General features: G+C 48.0%; 1 protein-coding gene across 3 annotated transcripts in view; it reads right to left on the reverse strand.

Annotated features, from left to right (window-relative positions):
• Window positions 1-17,077, reverse strand: part of LOC140393946 (AT-rich interactive domain-containing protein 2-like) — a 467,509-nt gene that overhangs the window by 291,341 nt on the left and 159,091 nt on the right. For all 3 annotated transcript variants that reach the window (XM_072480629.1, XM_072480628.1, XM_072480627.1), the window contains exon 3: window positions 4,487-4,584. In XM_072480629.1, coding sequence (XP_072336730.1) covers window positions 4,487-4,584 — 98 coding nt within the window. The remainder of the gene's footprint in view (window positions 1-4,486; window positions 4,585-17,077) is intronic.

Here is a 17,077-nt window from a genome sequence, read left to right on the forward strand (position 1 = left end):
TGGCTGGGATCCCGGAGCCCGAATTCCCAGAGGCCGAAATCCCGGGCCTGAGAGAAGGCTGGGTCGAGGTCGGCGGCCATCTTGCTAAAGGTATAACGCTAGCACAGTTGCGCGAGAAGTGCGCAGAACCGGAAGTTTCGTTTGCGCATGCGCGAGATGCTGCGCATGCGCAGTCAAGAAAACGGCCATCGGTAAAGGAACAGCGATCTGAGCATGCGCAGTCGCTTCCTACGTGCTACATACCGAGCGTCAGGATGTCAGAGGCCCCAGACTGCACCAATTTAAAAGGGAAATGTCCCAAATCCAATTTAAAAGGGAAACGTCCCAAATCAAAAAAACAAAAATCTGTTAAAGCTGTAAAACAACCTTCCCTCACCTGGAATGACAGCACAGTGCCGCAAATTGACCCAGGCGATGAATTTGACCTCCGAAGAACCCTCCGACAAGCAGTTACCTACGCACAAGCCGATGATTCCGACCTTGAATACTTCGATGACGATCTTTACAGTGTTTCCGAACCTCGCGAGCCCAATGATAGCTCCGTGGTCCTATATGACTATGACTCGGACGAACCTTTCGTGTTGCACATTGGCGGCCCCCACATTGAATCCGACGCAGATGCGGATTCATTTTTCGGATTTGAGGATCTTCAATCCAGCAGATATGACGTTCCAACTTATCAGTACCGGATGATGCTGCAGCCTGACATTAACAGACAGGGAGCGGTGCAAGCACACGGAGAGTGCCCTGCTGCCACACAGAGCGTGGTCCACGTCCCGCTCAACGTTCCCGACTCTATGAAAGAAGACATGCAAGACTCCAGAGTGCAGTCCTCGCATGAACCAGAAGTGACTCCAGTGTCACAAGCTTCCACAGCAAGCTCGTGGACAGACTCCACAATTGCAGAAATGCAAGACTCCAGAGCGCAGTCCTTGCACGAACAAGAAGTGACTCCAGTGTCACAAGCCTCCACAGAGAGCTCGTGGACGGACTCCACGATGGAAGGAACGCAAGACTCCAGAGCGCAGTCCTTGCAGGAACAAGACCATGAGGGTCTAGCAACCTCTCCTGACCAACCAGCGGCAGACGATGCAAGTCTGCCATGCTCACGTGAACAACAAGAAGGCTATAACAGCCTACCATGCTCCACTACACAGCAGCATGAACATGACGGTCTCTCATGCTACAATGAAGGGCACAGCGCTGAAGACTGTTCAAGCCCAACTGAAGACAAGCCAAAGGAATCGCCTCGTCCAAGCCCGAAGAAAAAAAGTTTATGCGCTGACCTTCAGGATCATTATAGCCGAACAGAGATTAATAATGCTGCACGGCCACAGAAGGATGCTGAGGATTTGCTAACGAAATTAATTGAATGTTTAACTTGCAAGGAGCAGACTGAGAATTGCCAGTGTTTTAGTACGGATCGAAAAAATGGACAAGACATTGATCCTCAGGTAATGGAAATAACACAACCTGAATCATATCTACAGCAGGGACAAATGTCTCCCTTCAACACAACACCGCAAAATCCCAACTTCGGAGACCAGCAGTTAGTCAGTAATGACTCTTCAAACCTTGAGGGGAACATTAATTGCATTGAACCTATACACGCTCCACTGATTATTGAGCAGAACATTGGAGCAAGAATCCTGAGGACACCGACATCGAGTAGCCAGATAACGAATTTAAAACCCACAGCAGTGTCAAGTGAACCAAGTGTGCTTTCCACTAATGGTGAAGATGCAGATAAGGTCGACCTGATTATCCATTGTACCACACTAACCCCAGTGATTAAGCAGTTATGTATGGGGAGTATAAGGTGGGCAATTGAGAACAGTAAAAGAGAGACTGTGACCATGCCAGTCCCAGCAAAATCAGACCCAGAGACCATGAAGGCATGTACATTAGACAAAGATACACATGAGGCACCTGAGAAGAAAAGTGAAACGGAATGTTCTTTGGAAAATAGTACAATGTCGATAGAAACATTGGATCCTATATTCGAGACCATACCTATGGGAGAATTTGGGGGTAATAAACAAGGTTCTGCAATGTCTGGGGGAAGATTTAAAATTCCAAAGAAGAAAAGCCCAAATGAAGGACAACGGCAAGACAATGACAGTCCACCGACATGGTGTGCACCACCAGATGAAAACTCTGACAATTTACCCAACCCTAGTGAACAGCAAGCTGCTAATGAGGATCTATCCACGGGATGTGAGACGAGTGACGACAGCATCCCACTTCCCATGCAAAAGGTGCAAGGTGACAGACCTCGCCTAGTGCGTACCGAGGCACTCGACGATCACGGTGGGACCACTGACGACTGCGGTGGCAGCGCACCGCTTCCACCCTCGATGGCTCGACCCTCTCCACTGGTTGGTGCATTCCTGCATGTTCCGACTCCAGAAGTGCAGCTTCAAGGAATCTCGGCTGCCTCCAGTGAACCTGTTGGGACTCCGGACGGGGGGCATCGACGGAAGGCAGACCGGACTCCAGATGGGGAGCAGCCAAGCGCCGACTCTGATTCACGCACGCCAGACCTTGCTCCGGACGGGCGGTGTCGCGGCCTCGGTGATGGCACGCTCAGGGTGACGGCGGATGCCACGGCGACAGGGAATGGATCGCGTGGCAGTCCCACTGGGTCGGCAGTGGCAACCAGCACCGGCGGTCCAAGATGGACACACCAATTCGCGCCATCGCCAGACGTTGATGCGAGCAACAATTCTCTCTCCAAGGCGACATGCTTCGACGTTTCTCTGCGGAGTCGCCCTTCCGGCACAGCAGGTGGCCGGAACCAGCGTACACGGTCTCGGCCAACTTCCACATCTGGCACAGTCATCGCCTTGCATGATATTAGTGATGGTGCTACTTCGATGGCAACGACCCATCGGCTACAAGATGCCGTCCACCACAAACATAAAAAGAAAAAGACTCTACCTTGTTCCTGGCATGCAGGGCGGATGGATTGGTGCGTAGGCGCAATCAGCGAGCTTTGCGCCGCCTTCCACGCTCGCAACTGAACCGTACGCACACGCCGGATCCTCCACTGGTTCCCAAGGATGACTTCGTGGAGATGCCACGGATCATGCCCCTTCCATCGCCACCAGAACCAAATCTCCACAGCTGAACCGGCTTGAGGACCAGCCCATTCTTGAGGCGGTCACCCATTAGACTGGACTTATAACGCTGTTCATACGTTCAAAAAGTCAAACACTTCTGTATTATAACCTGTTGTTGTTTATTGTTCCAGATATCGTCTGACCAGACCAATGTTCAAGTTTTTTTCTCTCTCGCATCCAAGTTTTGTTATGGTACAACCTTGTTAGTGTGACGCACCCGACATCGCCCCATGTAAATACTTACGTCATATACACACGCTGTACATAACACACACACACACTCTTCGATGCACTCACGACACAATTATATTTATAACCACGTAGGCACATATCTTTGTAAAAAGGGGGGATGTCATGATATTCAAACACACACATCATGATAGACACACCAACAGACAAATCAGAACACACAACACCACAACCAATGACAGAAAGATATAAAAGCACAGACACGACCCCCGGTGGTCAGTATTAGCTGCAGAGGAGAACCAGGACACATCTATTGCCAAACACACTCAGGGAGACAGCACGTGCAGAGTATCCAGAACGAACTGTATTATAAGAGTTATAATAAAATAGAGTTGTACCACATGCAACTGTGTTGGCTCATCTGTGCACCAGAGCACCCAACACCACACCTACTTATGACAATAAAGATTGCAGAAATTATTAGAGGAAAGGAGATAAAACTTACCATTTTTGTTTCAAAGTTACTTTATATAATGTTTGCCAACTGTAGCTCACCATTACCCCTACATACTGGCTGCAAAGACAGACTGTACACACTGTCCAAACCAGAATCTCTTAAGATCTAACTAGAGCATCTGGCTATCTTCAATGGAAGACTCAGATTGTGGTGCATCACAATCCCTCGAATAATTAATTGACTTCCTAGTTTGTACATGTGTGCGCTGTCCTTCAGGATATTTGGTAGATTTTCTCAAAAATAGGTTTTCTGTTGCTCGAATGCTCTTAAACTCCAAGTATCTTCCCTCTTTGTCAATGTGCCATTATCGCCTGTTGGAAACAGTTTCTGGTGCTTCATGGCAATATTATCTATCAGCCCTCAGTAAAAGATTGCACAACTGCAACATGCAGTTCACTACAATAGAAAAATGCATTGAATAGAATAAGTGCTGATATCAATATTTTTCACAATGTGTAGAAAATTAGACTTGCATACTGGAAAAATATAGTGGAATCCTGAAAGGACTAAAAGCACCAGGCAACTTCTAATCTTAGATGTGACACTTAATGGCAGAGCATATTAATATTCAGTTAAAAACAGATTAACTTTGCATGTACTCAGGTCAGCAGTGTAAAATCCAATATGCAAACAGTCTCATTTAGCCATTATCACTCACCTCAGGTAGTATTGCTTCAAAGCAAAAGCTGCATTGGCACAGCCTCTTGGAAAGTTGAACTCCTTCAAAAGATCTGCCCAGAGACCCTTATCTGTTACCTGAAAAGTAAAAGGAGGCACATTAAGATTGTGAACACACTGATCATTTCATCTGCACTACTAGTATGCTCATTATAAAACTATGCCGACAAAACTGTATTACGGTAGCTCGAGATGAAGTGCTGACAAACTGCATTTTTTTTTCACATTATTAATCAAATATCGACTTCCGGTTGCGGCTATGCGGAGCTAAGTCGCACATTCGGCGGCTCCCACAAAAACGAACTTTTGGGCTCTTTTCAGGGCCCCCAACGGCACTTTTTCGACGTTTCCCGGTGTGGGAAGGAGTCTACAACAGCTCCCTATCAGGATATGGCTTCAACTAGGAGCGGGGCGACAAAAAAGGTGGTGGTGGACCCGAAGAAGGTGCGAGGAAAGAAGGACAAAATGGCGGCGTGCGAGACCAGGCAGCGTGGATGCAGTGGGCGGAATTGCAGCAGGAGGGTATCCAGCGCTGCTTCGGAGAGATTAAAACGGATCTGCTAGAGCCGATGAAGGCGTCTATTGATAAGCTGCTGGAGACACAGCCGACCCAGGGAGTGGCGATCCGCGAGGCTCGACAAAAGATCTCTGACAATGTGGATGAGATCTTAGGCCTGGCGGTAAAGGTGGAGGCGCACGAGGCGCTCCACAAGAAATGGCAGGAACGGTTAGAGGAGATGGAGAATCGGTCGAGGCGGAAGAATCTGCGGATTCTGGGCCTCCCGGAGGGGCTGGACGTGGGGGCCTATGTGGTCACCATGTTGAACTCGCTGATGGGAGCAGGGTCCTTCCAGGGGCCCCTGCAGCTGGAAGGGGCCCATAGAGTGCTGGCAAGGAGGCCCAAGGCGAACGAGCCTCCGCAGGAGGTGCTGGTGAGGTTCCATCGGTTCGTCGATCAGGAGTGTGTGCTCAGGCGGTCCAAGAAGGAGAGGAGCAGCAGGTGGGAGAACGCGGAGGTTCGGATATATCAGGACTGGAGTGCGGAGGTGACGAACAGGAGGGCCTGGTACAATCGAGCGAAGGCGGTGCTGCACAGGAAGGGGGTGAAGTTTGGCATGTTGCAGCCGGCGCGACCGTGGGTTGCCTACAAGGACCGGCACCATTATTTTGGTCTCCGGAGGAGGCGTGGGTCTTTGTTCAGGCCGAGAAGTTGGACACAGATTGAGGGTCTGGACGGGCGATTGGGGACTGCGGTTGATATGCTGTGTTTATTTTTGTTTCGGGGGGGGGGGGCCTTTGTATTGCTCCGGGTTTCTTTTTCTTTGTGTTTTTTCTCTTTTGGGTCGGTGAGGGTGGCTGGGGCAGGTTGGGCACTGTTTTGGTTGGGTTGGTATGGGGGGGGGGGGCTCTTGGAGGTGAGATGGGGCCCCACGGGGGAGGGGGAGGCCCGAGTCAGGGGTGAGGGGACCAGGCCTGTAAAATGAGCTGCGTCAGAGGTAGCGGGGCCTGGTAGGTGGAAAGCACGGGCTTTTTCCCGTGCTGAAGACTGGAGGGGGCGGGGCCGGGGAAGCGAGGGTTGTTTCCCGCGAAGGGGGAGGGGCAGAGCCTATGGATGGGGATGGGAGGGGAGGGTGTGCCACACAATGGGAGGAGTCGAAGGAGAGGCAGGAGTGGCCGGGGTCTGCAGGAGTCAGCTGACTTGCAGAAGTGCAATGGGGGGAGTAAATCAGCTATGGTGGGTCCTAGCCGGTGGGGGGGGGAATCGAGTTGCTGCTGCAATGGTCAAGGAGGAGATGGAGCGAGTGGGGGTGGGGGGGGGGGGGGGGGGGGCGCTAGACGGGGGTACGCTGCTGTGGGGAACGGGCAGGGTGTGGGGTGCAGGCGCGTGGCTGGCCGAGGAGGGGCCATGGCTAGTTGGCGGGGAGGGGGGCGAGTAGCCCCCTGATCCGGCTGATAACCTGGATTGTAAGGGGACTGAATGGGCCGGTTAAGCGGGCCCGCGTGTTCGCGCACCTGAAGGGGCTCAAGGCGGATGCGGTTATGCTTCAGGAGACACACCTGAAGGTGGCAGACCAGGTAAGATTGAGGAAAGGGTGGGTAAGTCAGGTGTTTCACTTGGGGCTGGATGCCAAAAATTGAGGGGTGGCGATCTTGGTGGGAAAGAAGGTGTTATTCAAGGCGTCGAGCAATGTGGCAGATAATGGCGGTAGGTACATAATGGTAAGTGGTAAGTTGCAGGGAGAGGGGGTGGTACTGGTCAATGTGTATGCCCCGATCTGGGACGATGCGGCTTTTATGCGGCGTATGTTGGGTCAGATCCCAGACTTGGAAGTGGGGGGCCTGATAATGGGGGGAGACTTTAACACGGTGCTGGATCCGGCACTGGATCGCTCCAGGTCTAGGACGGGTAGGAAGCTGGCAGCGGCTAGAGTGCTGAGGGGGTTTATGGACCAGATGGGAGGGGTGGACCCTTGGAGATTTGCAAGGCCGGGGGCTAGGGAATTTTCATTCTTCTCATGTCCATAAGGCTTATTCCCGAATCGACTTTTTCATCTTGAGTAGGGCGTTGATAGCGAGAGTGGAGGATACGGAGTATTCGGCAATAGCCATTTCGGACCACGCCCCGCATTGGGTGGACTTGGGAGATGGGGGAGGAGAGGGACCAGCGCCCGCTGCGGTGCTTGGAGGTGGGGCTGTTGGCGGACGAGGAGAGCGAGCGGGTTCGAGGAAGTATAGAGAGGTACCTGGAGACCAACGACAATGGGGGGAGGTCAAAGTGGGGATGGTTTGGGAGACACTGAAGGCGGTGGGGAGGGGAGAGCTGATCTCCAGAAGGGCCCACAAGGAGCGGAGGGAGAGGGAGAGGCTGGTGGGGGAGATGGTGAGGATAGACAGGAGGTATGCGGAGGAGCCCGAGGAAGGATTGTTGAGGAAGAGGCGTAGCCTCCAGGCCGAATTCGACCTAGTGACCACCAGGAAGGCGGAGGTGCAGTGGAGGAAGGCCCAGGGGGCGATTTACGAGTATGGGGAAAAGGCAAGCCGGATGCTGGCACATCAGCTTCGGAAGCGGGATGGAGCTAGGGAGATTGGGGGAGTTAAGGACAGGGGAGGGAGCATGGTGCGGAGTGGAGCTGGCATCAATGGGATCTTCAGGGACTTCTACGAGGAATTGCACCTATCCGAGCCCCCATGGGAGGAGGGAGGGATGGGCCACTTCCTGGACCAATTGAGGTTTCCAAAGGTGGAAGAGGGACGGGTGGCGGGATTGGGGGTCCCGATTGGGCTGAAGGAGCTGATCAAAGGGAAAGGAAGCATGCAGGCAGGGAAGGCACTGGGGCCGGGAGAGGGGGGGCTTTACCCCCGACGATGTCCCGGGCACTGATCTCCTTGATCCTGAAGCGGGACAAGGATCCCCTGCAGTGTGGGTCTTACAGACCAATTTCCTTGCTAAATGTAGATGCCGAGGTGTTGGCGAAGGTCTTAGCCACGAGGATTGTGGATTGTGCGCCGCAGATCATCGATGAAGACCAGGCGGGGTATGTGAAGAGGAGGCAGTTGAACGCGAATGTGCGGAGGCTTTTGAACGTGATCATGATGCCGGCGAGGGAGGGGGAGGCAGAGATAGTGGTGGCGATGGACACTGAAAAAGCCTTCGATAGGGTAGAGTGGGGGTACCTATGGGAGATGCTGAAGAGGTTCGGGTTTGGGGAGGGGTTTGTCAGGTGGGTTAGGCTGTTGTATGAGGTCCCGATGGCGAGTGTGGCCACAAACAGGAGGAGGTCCGAGTACTTTCGGTTGCACCGAGGGAAGAGACAAGGGTGTCCCTTATCCCCCCCTGCTCGTCGCACTGGCGATTGAGCCCCTGGCTATGGCACTGTGGGAACTGGAGGGGGTTGGTGCGTGGTGGTGAGGAGCATAGGTGTCACTTTATGTGGACGACCTGCTGCTGTATGTGGCGGACCCGGTAGGAGGAATGCCGGAGGTAATGAGGATTCTTAGGGAATTCGGGGACTTTTCGGGGTACAAGCTCAACATGGGGAAGAGCGAGCTTTGCACAGTTCATCCAGGGGACCAGGAGAGGGGGATTGGCGAGCTCCCACTAAAAAAGGCGGAGAGGAGCTTCAGGTATCGGAGTCCAGGTGGCCAGGAGCTGGGGGGCCCTGCATAGGCTTAATTTTACAAGGTTGGTGGAGCAAATGGAGGAGGAGTTCAAGAGGTGGGACGCGTTCCCGCTGTCCTTGGCGGGTAGGGTGCAGTCAATCAAAATGACGGTGCTCCCAAGGCTTTTGTTCCTGTTCCAGTGCCTCCCCGTGTTTATCCCGAAGGCTTTTTTCAGGCGGGTTAACAGGAGTATGATGGGGTTTGTGTGGGTGCGAGGGACTCAGAGGGTGAGAAGGGTGTTCCTGGAGCGGAATAGAGATAGAGGGGGACTGGCGCTGCCCAACCTCTGTGGATACTACTGGGCCGCCAATGCGACGATGGTGCGCAAGTGGCTGATGGAGGGGGAGGGGGCTGCATGGAAGAGGCTGGAGACGTCGTCGTGTGGGTACGAGTTTGGGAACGCTGGCAACGGCGCCGCTGCCGCTCCCTCCAAGGAGGTATACCACGAGCCCGGTGGTGGTGGCTGCCCTCAAAATTTGGGGGCAGTGGAGGCGGCACAGGGGGAAAGTGGGGGCCTCGGCGGTGACCCCATTACGGGGGAACCACCAGTTCGCCCCAGGAAGAACAGGTGGAGGGTTTGCGGGGTGGCACAGGGCAGGGATACGAAAGTTGGGGGACCGGTTTGTGGAAGGGAAGTTCGCGAGCCTGGGTGAGCTGGAGGAGAAGTACGGGCTCCCCCCGGGAACACCTTCAGGTACTTACAGGTAAGGGCGTTTGCCAGACGGCAGGTGGTGGAATTCCCGCGGCCACGGCTACACACAGTACAGGACAGGGTGCTCTCGGTGGGGTGGGTGGGAGTGGGGAAGATCTCGGAAACTTACCAGGTGATGCAGGATGAGGAGGAGGCCTCGGTGGTGGAGGTAAAAGGTAAGTGGGAGGAGGAGTTGGGAGAGGAAATTGAGGAAGGGTCGTGGGCAGATGCCCTGGGGAGGGTGAACTTTTCCTCATCGTGCGCGAGGCTCAGCCTCATACAGTTTAAGGTGCTGCACAGGGCACACATGACTGGGACAAGGATGAGTCGGTTTTTTAGGGGTGAGGACAGGTGTGTTAGGTGCTCAGGGAGCCCAGCAAACCACACCCATATGTTCTGGGCATGCCCAGCGCTGGAGGAACTTTGGAAAGGCGTAGCGAGGACGGTGTCAAGGGTGGTAGGATCCAGGGTCAAACTGGGCTGGGGGCTCGCAATATTTGGGGTGGCAGAGGAGCCGGGAGTGCAGAAGGCGAAAGAGGCTGGTATTCTGGCCTTTGCGTCCCTGGTAGCCTGGCGAAGGATTCTTCAGTGGAAGGATGTGAGGCCCCCCAAGCGTGGAATCCTGGATCAGCGATATGGCGGGGTTTATTAAGTTGGAGAGGGTGAAATTCACCTTGGGAGGGTCGGTACAAGGGTTCTTTAGACAGTGGCAACCATTCTTAGACTTCCTGGCAGAGCGGTAGACATTGGTCAATGGCAGCAGCAACTCGGGGGGGGGGGGGTCCCTTTATTTTTTATTTTTTTTGTTATTTACACTGGAGGGTGTGTATGTACTTGTTGTATTAAGTCAGGGTGTTAATGTTAATTTATTATTTATGTACAGGGGGGGGGGTATGGAGGGTTGTTTTTCTGGACTGTGTTTTGTACTTAACCCTGTTGGGTTTCTTTTTCATTTTGTTATTGTTACTTTTTGAAAACCTTGAATAAAAATTATTTATTAAAAGAAATTTTAAAAATTTGTCAAATATCACATTACGTCAAAAACAGCATTAGCAATCAAGGGATTACAAGCCAAAGTAATGTTCCTTGTGGATTCTCTCTTCCCAAGCATCGTGCAGTGCTTTGAGAGTGGATTTTACTGCTAATTCTGTTGAGAGCAACATCAATTTATACCAATATAAAATACTATGGATGCTGACAGTCTGAAATAAAAACAGATAATGGTGGAAACATACAGCTACTTGAGCATAATCTGTGGCGGGAAAAATAGTTAACTTTTCAGATCAACACTTCTCCCTCCACAGATGCTATCTGAACTGACTGAGTGTTACCAGATGTTTTCTGACAGTGTGCTGTTTTTTAAATTTGCAAGTAGTCAATGGATGTCAAATTCTATCTACAATATGAGTTTATGGAAGACTTTGCTGAAACAAATTAAAGTTGTGTCACCAACACATCCTTTTCTCCCTTTTCTTCTCCACCCAATAAAAAGTTAGGAACAATAATGATTTACATTTGTAGCTGCAATACATGACAGTGTAAGTTGAACTGGGTTCAGGAGATCCAAACAAACAATTTTATGTTAAGGCCTCAAAATCTAATTCAAATTCAACCTGATGTACTCAAGTAGATTTCGAAGCAGGCTGCTCAGCAAATGTATAATTGCAACAAACAGAATACGGCAACACTAATAGTGTTAAAAATTATCGCTGAAAAAGACACATGTCCTGATGAGTGCAAGAGGAAAAGCTTTGACATTTGAAAGGATGCCAAATGTAAAGGGAACAACTCCCCAGGGCAATGCCTTGAGCAAAGTCAACCTGCCTAGGTTGAATTTAAACAAGCTTGGCAGTTAACCGTCAGTCATCAGTTAACTGGTGCATTCTCATGGCAACTCCTCTACCAATCAGAACTCCATAAATTGTTGTTCATTCAATATTTGGCAATCTTGTGAATGTCCTGAAGAATACAAGACAAAAAGCTTAAATATATTTCTTTTAAGCGCTACTCAAGTTCTGGACTACCAAACCACTAAATTATAAAGATGGCTCTGTACACCACCAGTGGAATCAGGTGCAGATAAATGATGAAAGGCTTTCTTAAAATAACAGAACCACGGCACTAGTCTGTTAATGTTTTGTTTATGCCAGGGTACTCTTACACATCTGCTGGTGCCAACCACCACAATTTTTTACATTCCAAATATTTTAATTGCGTGCTAAACAATGTCCATTCATATTTTATGAAGCTTATGTATGGGCACAAGTTATGCAATTAGATTCATACGAAAAAAATGCTTAAATGTACAACCCATATATTAACTTCCACTGATGCTTCTGGAAAGCGAAAAAGACATTAATGTATGCAGCAAATGGAATAATTTTGAACTTCAGTCACTGTTGTAATGCAGCAACTGCTGCAGTCAATTCATGTACAGCAAGATCCCACAAACAACAATTTAATAACAATCACCATCTCTTTTAGCAGTATTCATCTGAAGGATAAATTTTGATCTGGACAGTAGGGATAACACTTCCTCAAAGTAGCGGTATTGGACCCTTTATATCCATCAGAGAGCATTTTAACTTTTCATCCTAGAATGGAACCCTTGCTCCATAGAGTAACTATAACTTGGTTAAAAATAAAATGCAAAGGAACAGAGGCGCTAATTACATTCTTTTTAAATTTAGAGTACCCAATCATTTTTTTTCAATTAGGGGCAATTTTGGGTGGCCAATCCACATCCCCTGCCCATCTTTGGGTTATGGGGGTGAAACCCACACAGACACGGGGAAAATGTGCAAATTCCACACAGACAGTGATCCAGGGCCAGATCGCTAATCACTTTTAACAACAAGGAAGAAACATTTATTAAACATGAAAAGATGGTTGTACAATATTCCTTTACTCCCTCTTAGTTTAACAAGTACGCATAAATTTTAAGATTAACACGGATTACAAAGTACATCATAACACACAAGTCCCTTTTAAGCACAAAAGAGGACTGTGAGACGACTGGGGCTGGTTTAGCAGAGGGCTAAATCGCTGGCTTTGAAAGCAAACCAAGGCAGGCCAGCAGCACGGGTTCAATTCCCGTACCAGCCTCCCCAAACAGGCGCCGGAATGTGGTGACTAGGGGCTTTTCACAGTAACTTCATTTGAAGCCTACTTGTGCCAATAAGCGATTTTCATTTCATTTCAAGACTCGCTCCTCTTTGAACCCAAGTAAATGTCTGAATTTAAATGGCATTGCCCTTATGTCATAGGATACAATCCCTACAGTGCAGGAGGCCATTCGGCCCATCGAGTCTGCGCCAACCCTTCGAAAGAGCACTGCACCCATGTCCACTCTCCCCTCCACCCGCCCTACACCCGTAACCCCATAAACTCACCTGCAACATCCCTGGACACGAAGGGGCAATTTATCATGGCCAATCCATCCAACCCGCACATCTTTGAACTGTGGGAGGAAGCCCATGCAGACACAGAGAACGTACAAGCTCCACACTGACAGTGACCCAAGGACAGAATTGAACCCGGGCCCCTGGCGGTGAGGCAGCAGTGCTAACCTGCTAACCACTGTGCCACATGTCTGTGGCTTTCTCCTCTAACCCCCAGGATGATTCTAATATCTTGTCTCACTGAACTCCGGCGTCCACATGAGTGATTTCAAATTCAGTTTTCAAAAGTCACACTTCTAAATCTTCTTTCAAATCATGCTTTTCCTCGGCTCCCTCCACCAAGGTTTTGCTTTCAGGTTTACACCCCTCCCTTCATGTTTAGCTTGACTGAAACGCAAACTCAGAGGTCCAGCCACCGATTTCCACAATTATTTCAAATAATGCGTCCTGAACTAAACATTAGCATTACTGGAGATATTGTATTGGCTTCTCATGATCCAATGCCTTTTCAACGCTGTGACTTTACTGAACAATAATCTGGTTTCCAGTTTCCTCTGTTCCATTAACTCCAGGCTTCTTAGAAACGTCTCTTCATTTCTCTAGTTTCCTTAACTTGCTGGACGTTAGGTTTCCAGCATCTGTTCTCTTAACCATTACTCCACAGTATAGTTTTTCTTCTAGCAAGGCTGAGCGAGATATTCTTCGCCAGCCTTCTAAAACCAACAGCTTCTTGCACATCTGTGAAAGCTGCCTTCTCTCTCAATACCCATCAGCTTCTGCAATCAAATTACCCAAACTAAAACTTGAAAAGTTTCTCTACCTTACAAGGCCCCAGGTGCTAAACAACCACTGTTGGCTGATTTACTCTTCATGCCATAGCCCTCTCCAAGCACAACTGAATCACAGTTGGAATAGAAACCAATCCCCACACGTAAGTATGAATGTATCTTTGTGCAGATGAAGCTAACTTCAGGCCTTATCCTTCCAAGCACCGAACCATTAAATTAAACATACTTAATACTATCCCTTATTTAAAATATTTACCAATATAAATATAAATCCCTTAAAATTACCTTTGTTTTCCTAACAAAGTAACTAGCAAGGTAGATAATGGAAAAACAGTGGATGTCATATTTAAATTTGCAGAAGGCATTAGATCAGGTGACACCTAAGAGGTTGGTACATGGCTCATGGGATTGAGGGTAATATGCTAGCATGGATAAACAGAAAAGAGCCGAAAAAAAGTCATTTATAAGGATGTTAGGGTGGAACTAATGGAATGTCATATGGGTCAGTGCCTGGGCCTCATCTACTTCTAATCTATATTAATGACGTAGGCAAGGGAATTGCATGTAATACAAAGAACAAAGAAAATTAAAGCACAGGAACAGGCCCTTCAGCCTCCAAGCCTGCACCGACCATGCTGCTCGTCTAAAATAAAAAACCCTACCCTTCCGGGGATCATATCCCTCTATTTCCATCCTATTCATGTATTTGTCAAGATGCTCCTTAAAAGTCACTATCGTATCTGCTTCCACTACCTCCCCTGGCAGCATGTTCCAAGCACCCACCACCTTCCTATGCCCTCTAGTAATTGACTCTTTCACCCCAAGAAAAAGCTTCTGACTATCCACTCTGTCCATGCCCCTCAATCTTGTAGACTTGTATCAGGTTTACCTTGGCTTGTCTATGAATTATTGAGCTGGATGCCCAGTTTACAAAAAGTATCAGTTAAGGTATTTAATTTTAAAACAATCATCTAATTAAAAAGTTGATCTGAGAAGAATGGAAGAGTTTATATTTTGCCATGTACACAGCTGATTGGAGACAGAGTTATCATTATTTTTATTGAATATAACATTTTAAGTTGAATTACACAAAATAGACAGTGCAAGTTATGTAGCCAAGTTTTCTGACGGTCAGGGTTAAAAATTCATGGGGGTGGCCTCTGATACCTCATGTATCCCTCAAAAAAAAAAGCAAAGAAAGGACAACAGGCAAGCAACATTGTGCATTTTCACATGTACAGTTTATTTTATTCATGTATATAATTTCCCAACTCTTTTTTTTCTTTAAATATTTTTACTTTTCCTTCAAAAACCCTCCTCCTGGGCCTGGCTTTCAAGTTTACAAACTGTGACTGGGACAACAATGACCAGGCATAAAAGGTTATCCATTTTCCAATGGTTGTTTTCCTCTTTTATATTTGTCCATTAAATTTTGAGTAACATTGAGTAAATACTGGGTAGGAGAAAAATATCATTACACTATACTGGCTTAATTAATCTTGGGATCAAAAGTAAATGTAGCATTGTTGTAGTTTTTGCTTTGTCGTTCTTAAAACAGGTGCTTATATCTATTAAGCGAGAATTCACATTTTAAAGAGGTCTTGGAGCCCCCACAAAACCCAACTGCTGAATACCTGCAGCGTGTCACTTATCTGATACTCTACTATTTGAAACTGAACTCTCTATAAAAAGCTGATCTCATTCTGGTACAAGGAAAATTGGCAAATTACAAACAGACTGCATTGAAATAGCCGACTGAAATTTAGAAAAATGCTTTGACTATCCAACACGGGCCAAGTACAAATTCTTCGAGTTACATTATTCTGGTTGCCTCTACAGGCACATGTAACAAACACTTCAAACATACAGTTCACTCTTCCAACTCTTACTGACTGCATGCCTCCCCAACTTACCATTGCTGACAAGATAGTATAGCTATTACTCTGTTTTCTTTGGCACTTTTTAAATAATAAATGTTTAGTAAGCTTTTGAAAGAGTAAGTTGCTTGCCCAAACTTCTCTCCTCCTTCCTATTGTGTGTGCATAGTTGCTCTTGTGAGGCTCTTGGGATGTTTTGTGACATGGAGTTTTTTTAAAAATTCATTCATGGAATGAGTCACCACTGGCACAGTCATTGGTGGGCTGTTCATTGACGGCCACTTCATTTCACTGGGCAGTTAACAGTCAACCGAATTGATGCGGGACAGGTGGTGTTGAATTACTGACAAATTCAAATTTTATTTATATGAATTCCCAAGAAAACCACAGAAAATCTTCCCCCAATGTTAAATGGAAATATGAAAAGTGTTCAATATGAACAAGATAAATACTTCACATAGGTAAGTGGAGCCATGCCAACAAGTTCCTCTTCTGAGCCCACCACCTGTATCTTCCCTCCATCTCTCCTGCTATATATACACTCCCTTACCCATAGTTGTGGCCACCCCATTGACTTTCCATTTCATATGGCTTGCTACTCCCATCGTCAGTCACAGACCATTTCTAATCACTTCCATGTATTGTTCTCTACACAGAATACTCTAACACTGCTTCTGTCTGATAGTCCCCAATCCCCTCCACTCACCTCTGAAATTGCATCTCCTGTAATTACATTTTCAAAATCCTAACCACCTAGTTTTTGTCCTCCATTCACCATAACATTCCTACAACTATCAATCTGCTCAACAACACCCTCCTCTCCAAATTTGATGTCCTAGACTGCTAGCAGCAGAATCAAAGGGATAGGCCTGGCCGAGTCACATGGCCTCATTCAGAATTCAACAAGTTCCGGAATGCACAAGGTGATTCAATTGAGTCCGGGACAACCTTGTTTGACAAGCCGTTATCCCATTATAGAGTTGGACGCCCCATGTGTCTTTCAATAGAAGGCTAGGTGCATTTGAATGGCAAGGCTCTGATCTAGTGTAAACGGGAGTGAGCAATATAGCCCTCTGACAGTTTCAGTCGGGTCATCCCAGAGGAGAGCCCTTGTTTGGAGGGTGGAAGAGAGAAGGGGAGGGCGGGAGAGAGGGGCGGAAGATGGGAGGGGGGGGGGGCGGGAGGGAGAGGGGTGGCAGAAGGGAGGGAGCAAGAGTGGGTGAGAAGGAAAATGAATGTAATACTGTTAGTGTTAGAATGGTGAAGTAAATGTTTAAATATGGTTTTACTTTCATTTTAATAAAGTAGTTATAAAGTAACCAAGCACTATTTCTTATTTTCTCACCCCTGGAATGAATTGATCTTTCTGCAGTCTTAAAACTTAAAAAAGTTATGCATCTGGTTTAATCTCTTGGCCATTGTGGAGGGCTGACCAGGCGTCCGTAACACTTCTTTTTATTGGTATTCTTGAGAGCTGTCCGGAAGATGAAAAGCTTTGACAATGTATATCTTTTTTCAACAATACAGCACCTATCATTATCGTGTCCTCCAATTAAGATAGCTGAAAATACTTAAAAGTTTTATCCAAACATCAGATTACTTTTCTTCCTTCAAGGAAAATGTACTGTTGCTTACTCATTGGATATGTGCATT

This window comes from Scyliorhinus torazame, chromosome 17, assembly GCF_047496885.1.
Source record: "Scyliorhinus torazame isolate Kashiwa2021f chromosome 17, sScyTor2.1, whole genome shotgun sequence".
Taxonomy (NCBI): domain Eukaryota; kingdom Metazoa; phylum Chordata; class Chondrichthyes; order Carcharhiniformes; family Scyliorhinidae; genus Scyliorhinus; species Scyliorhinus torazame.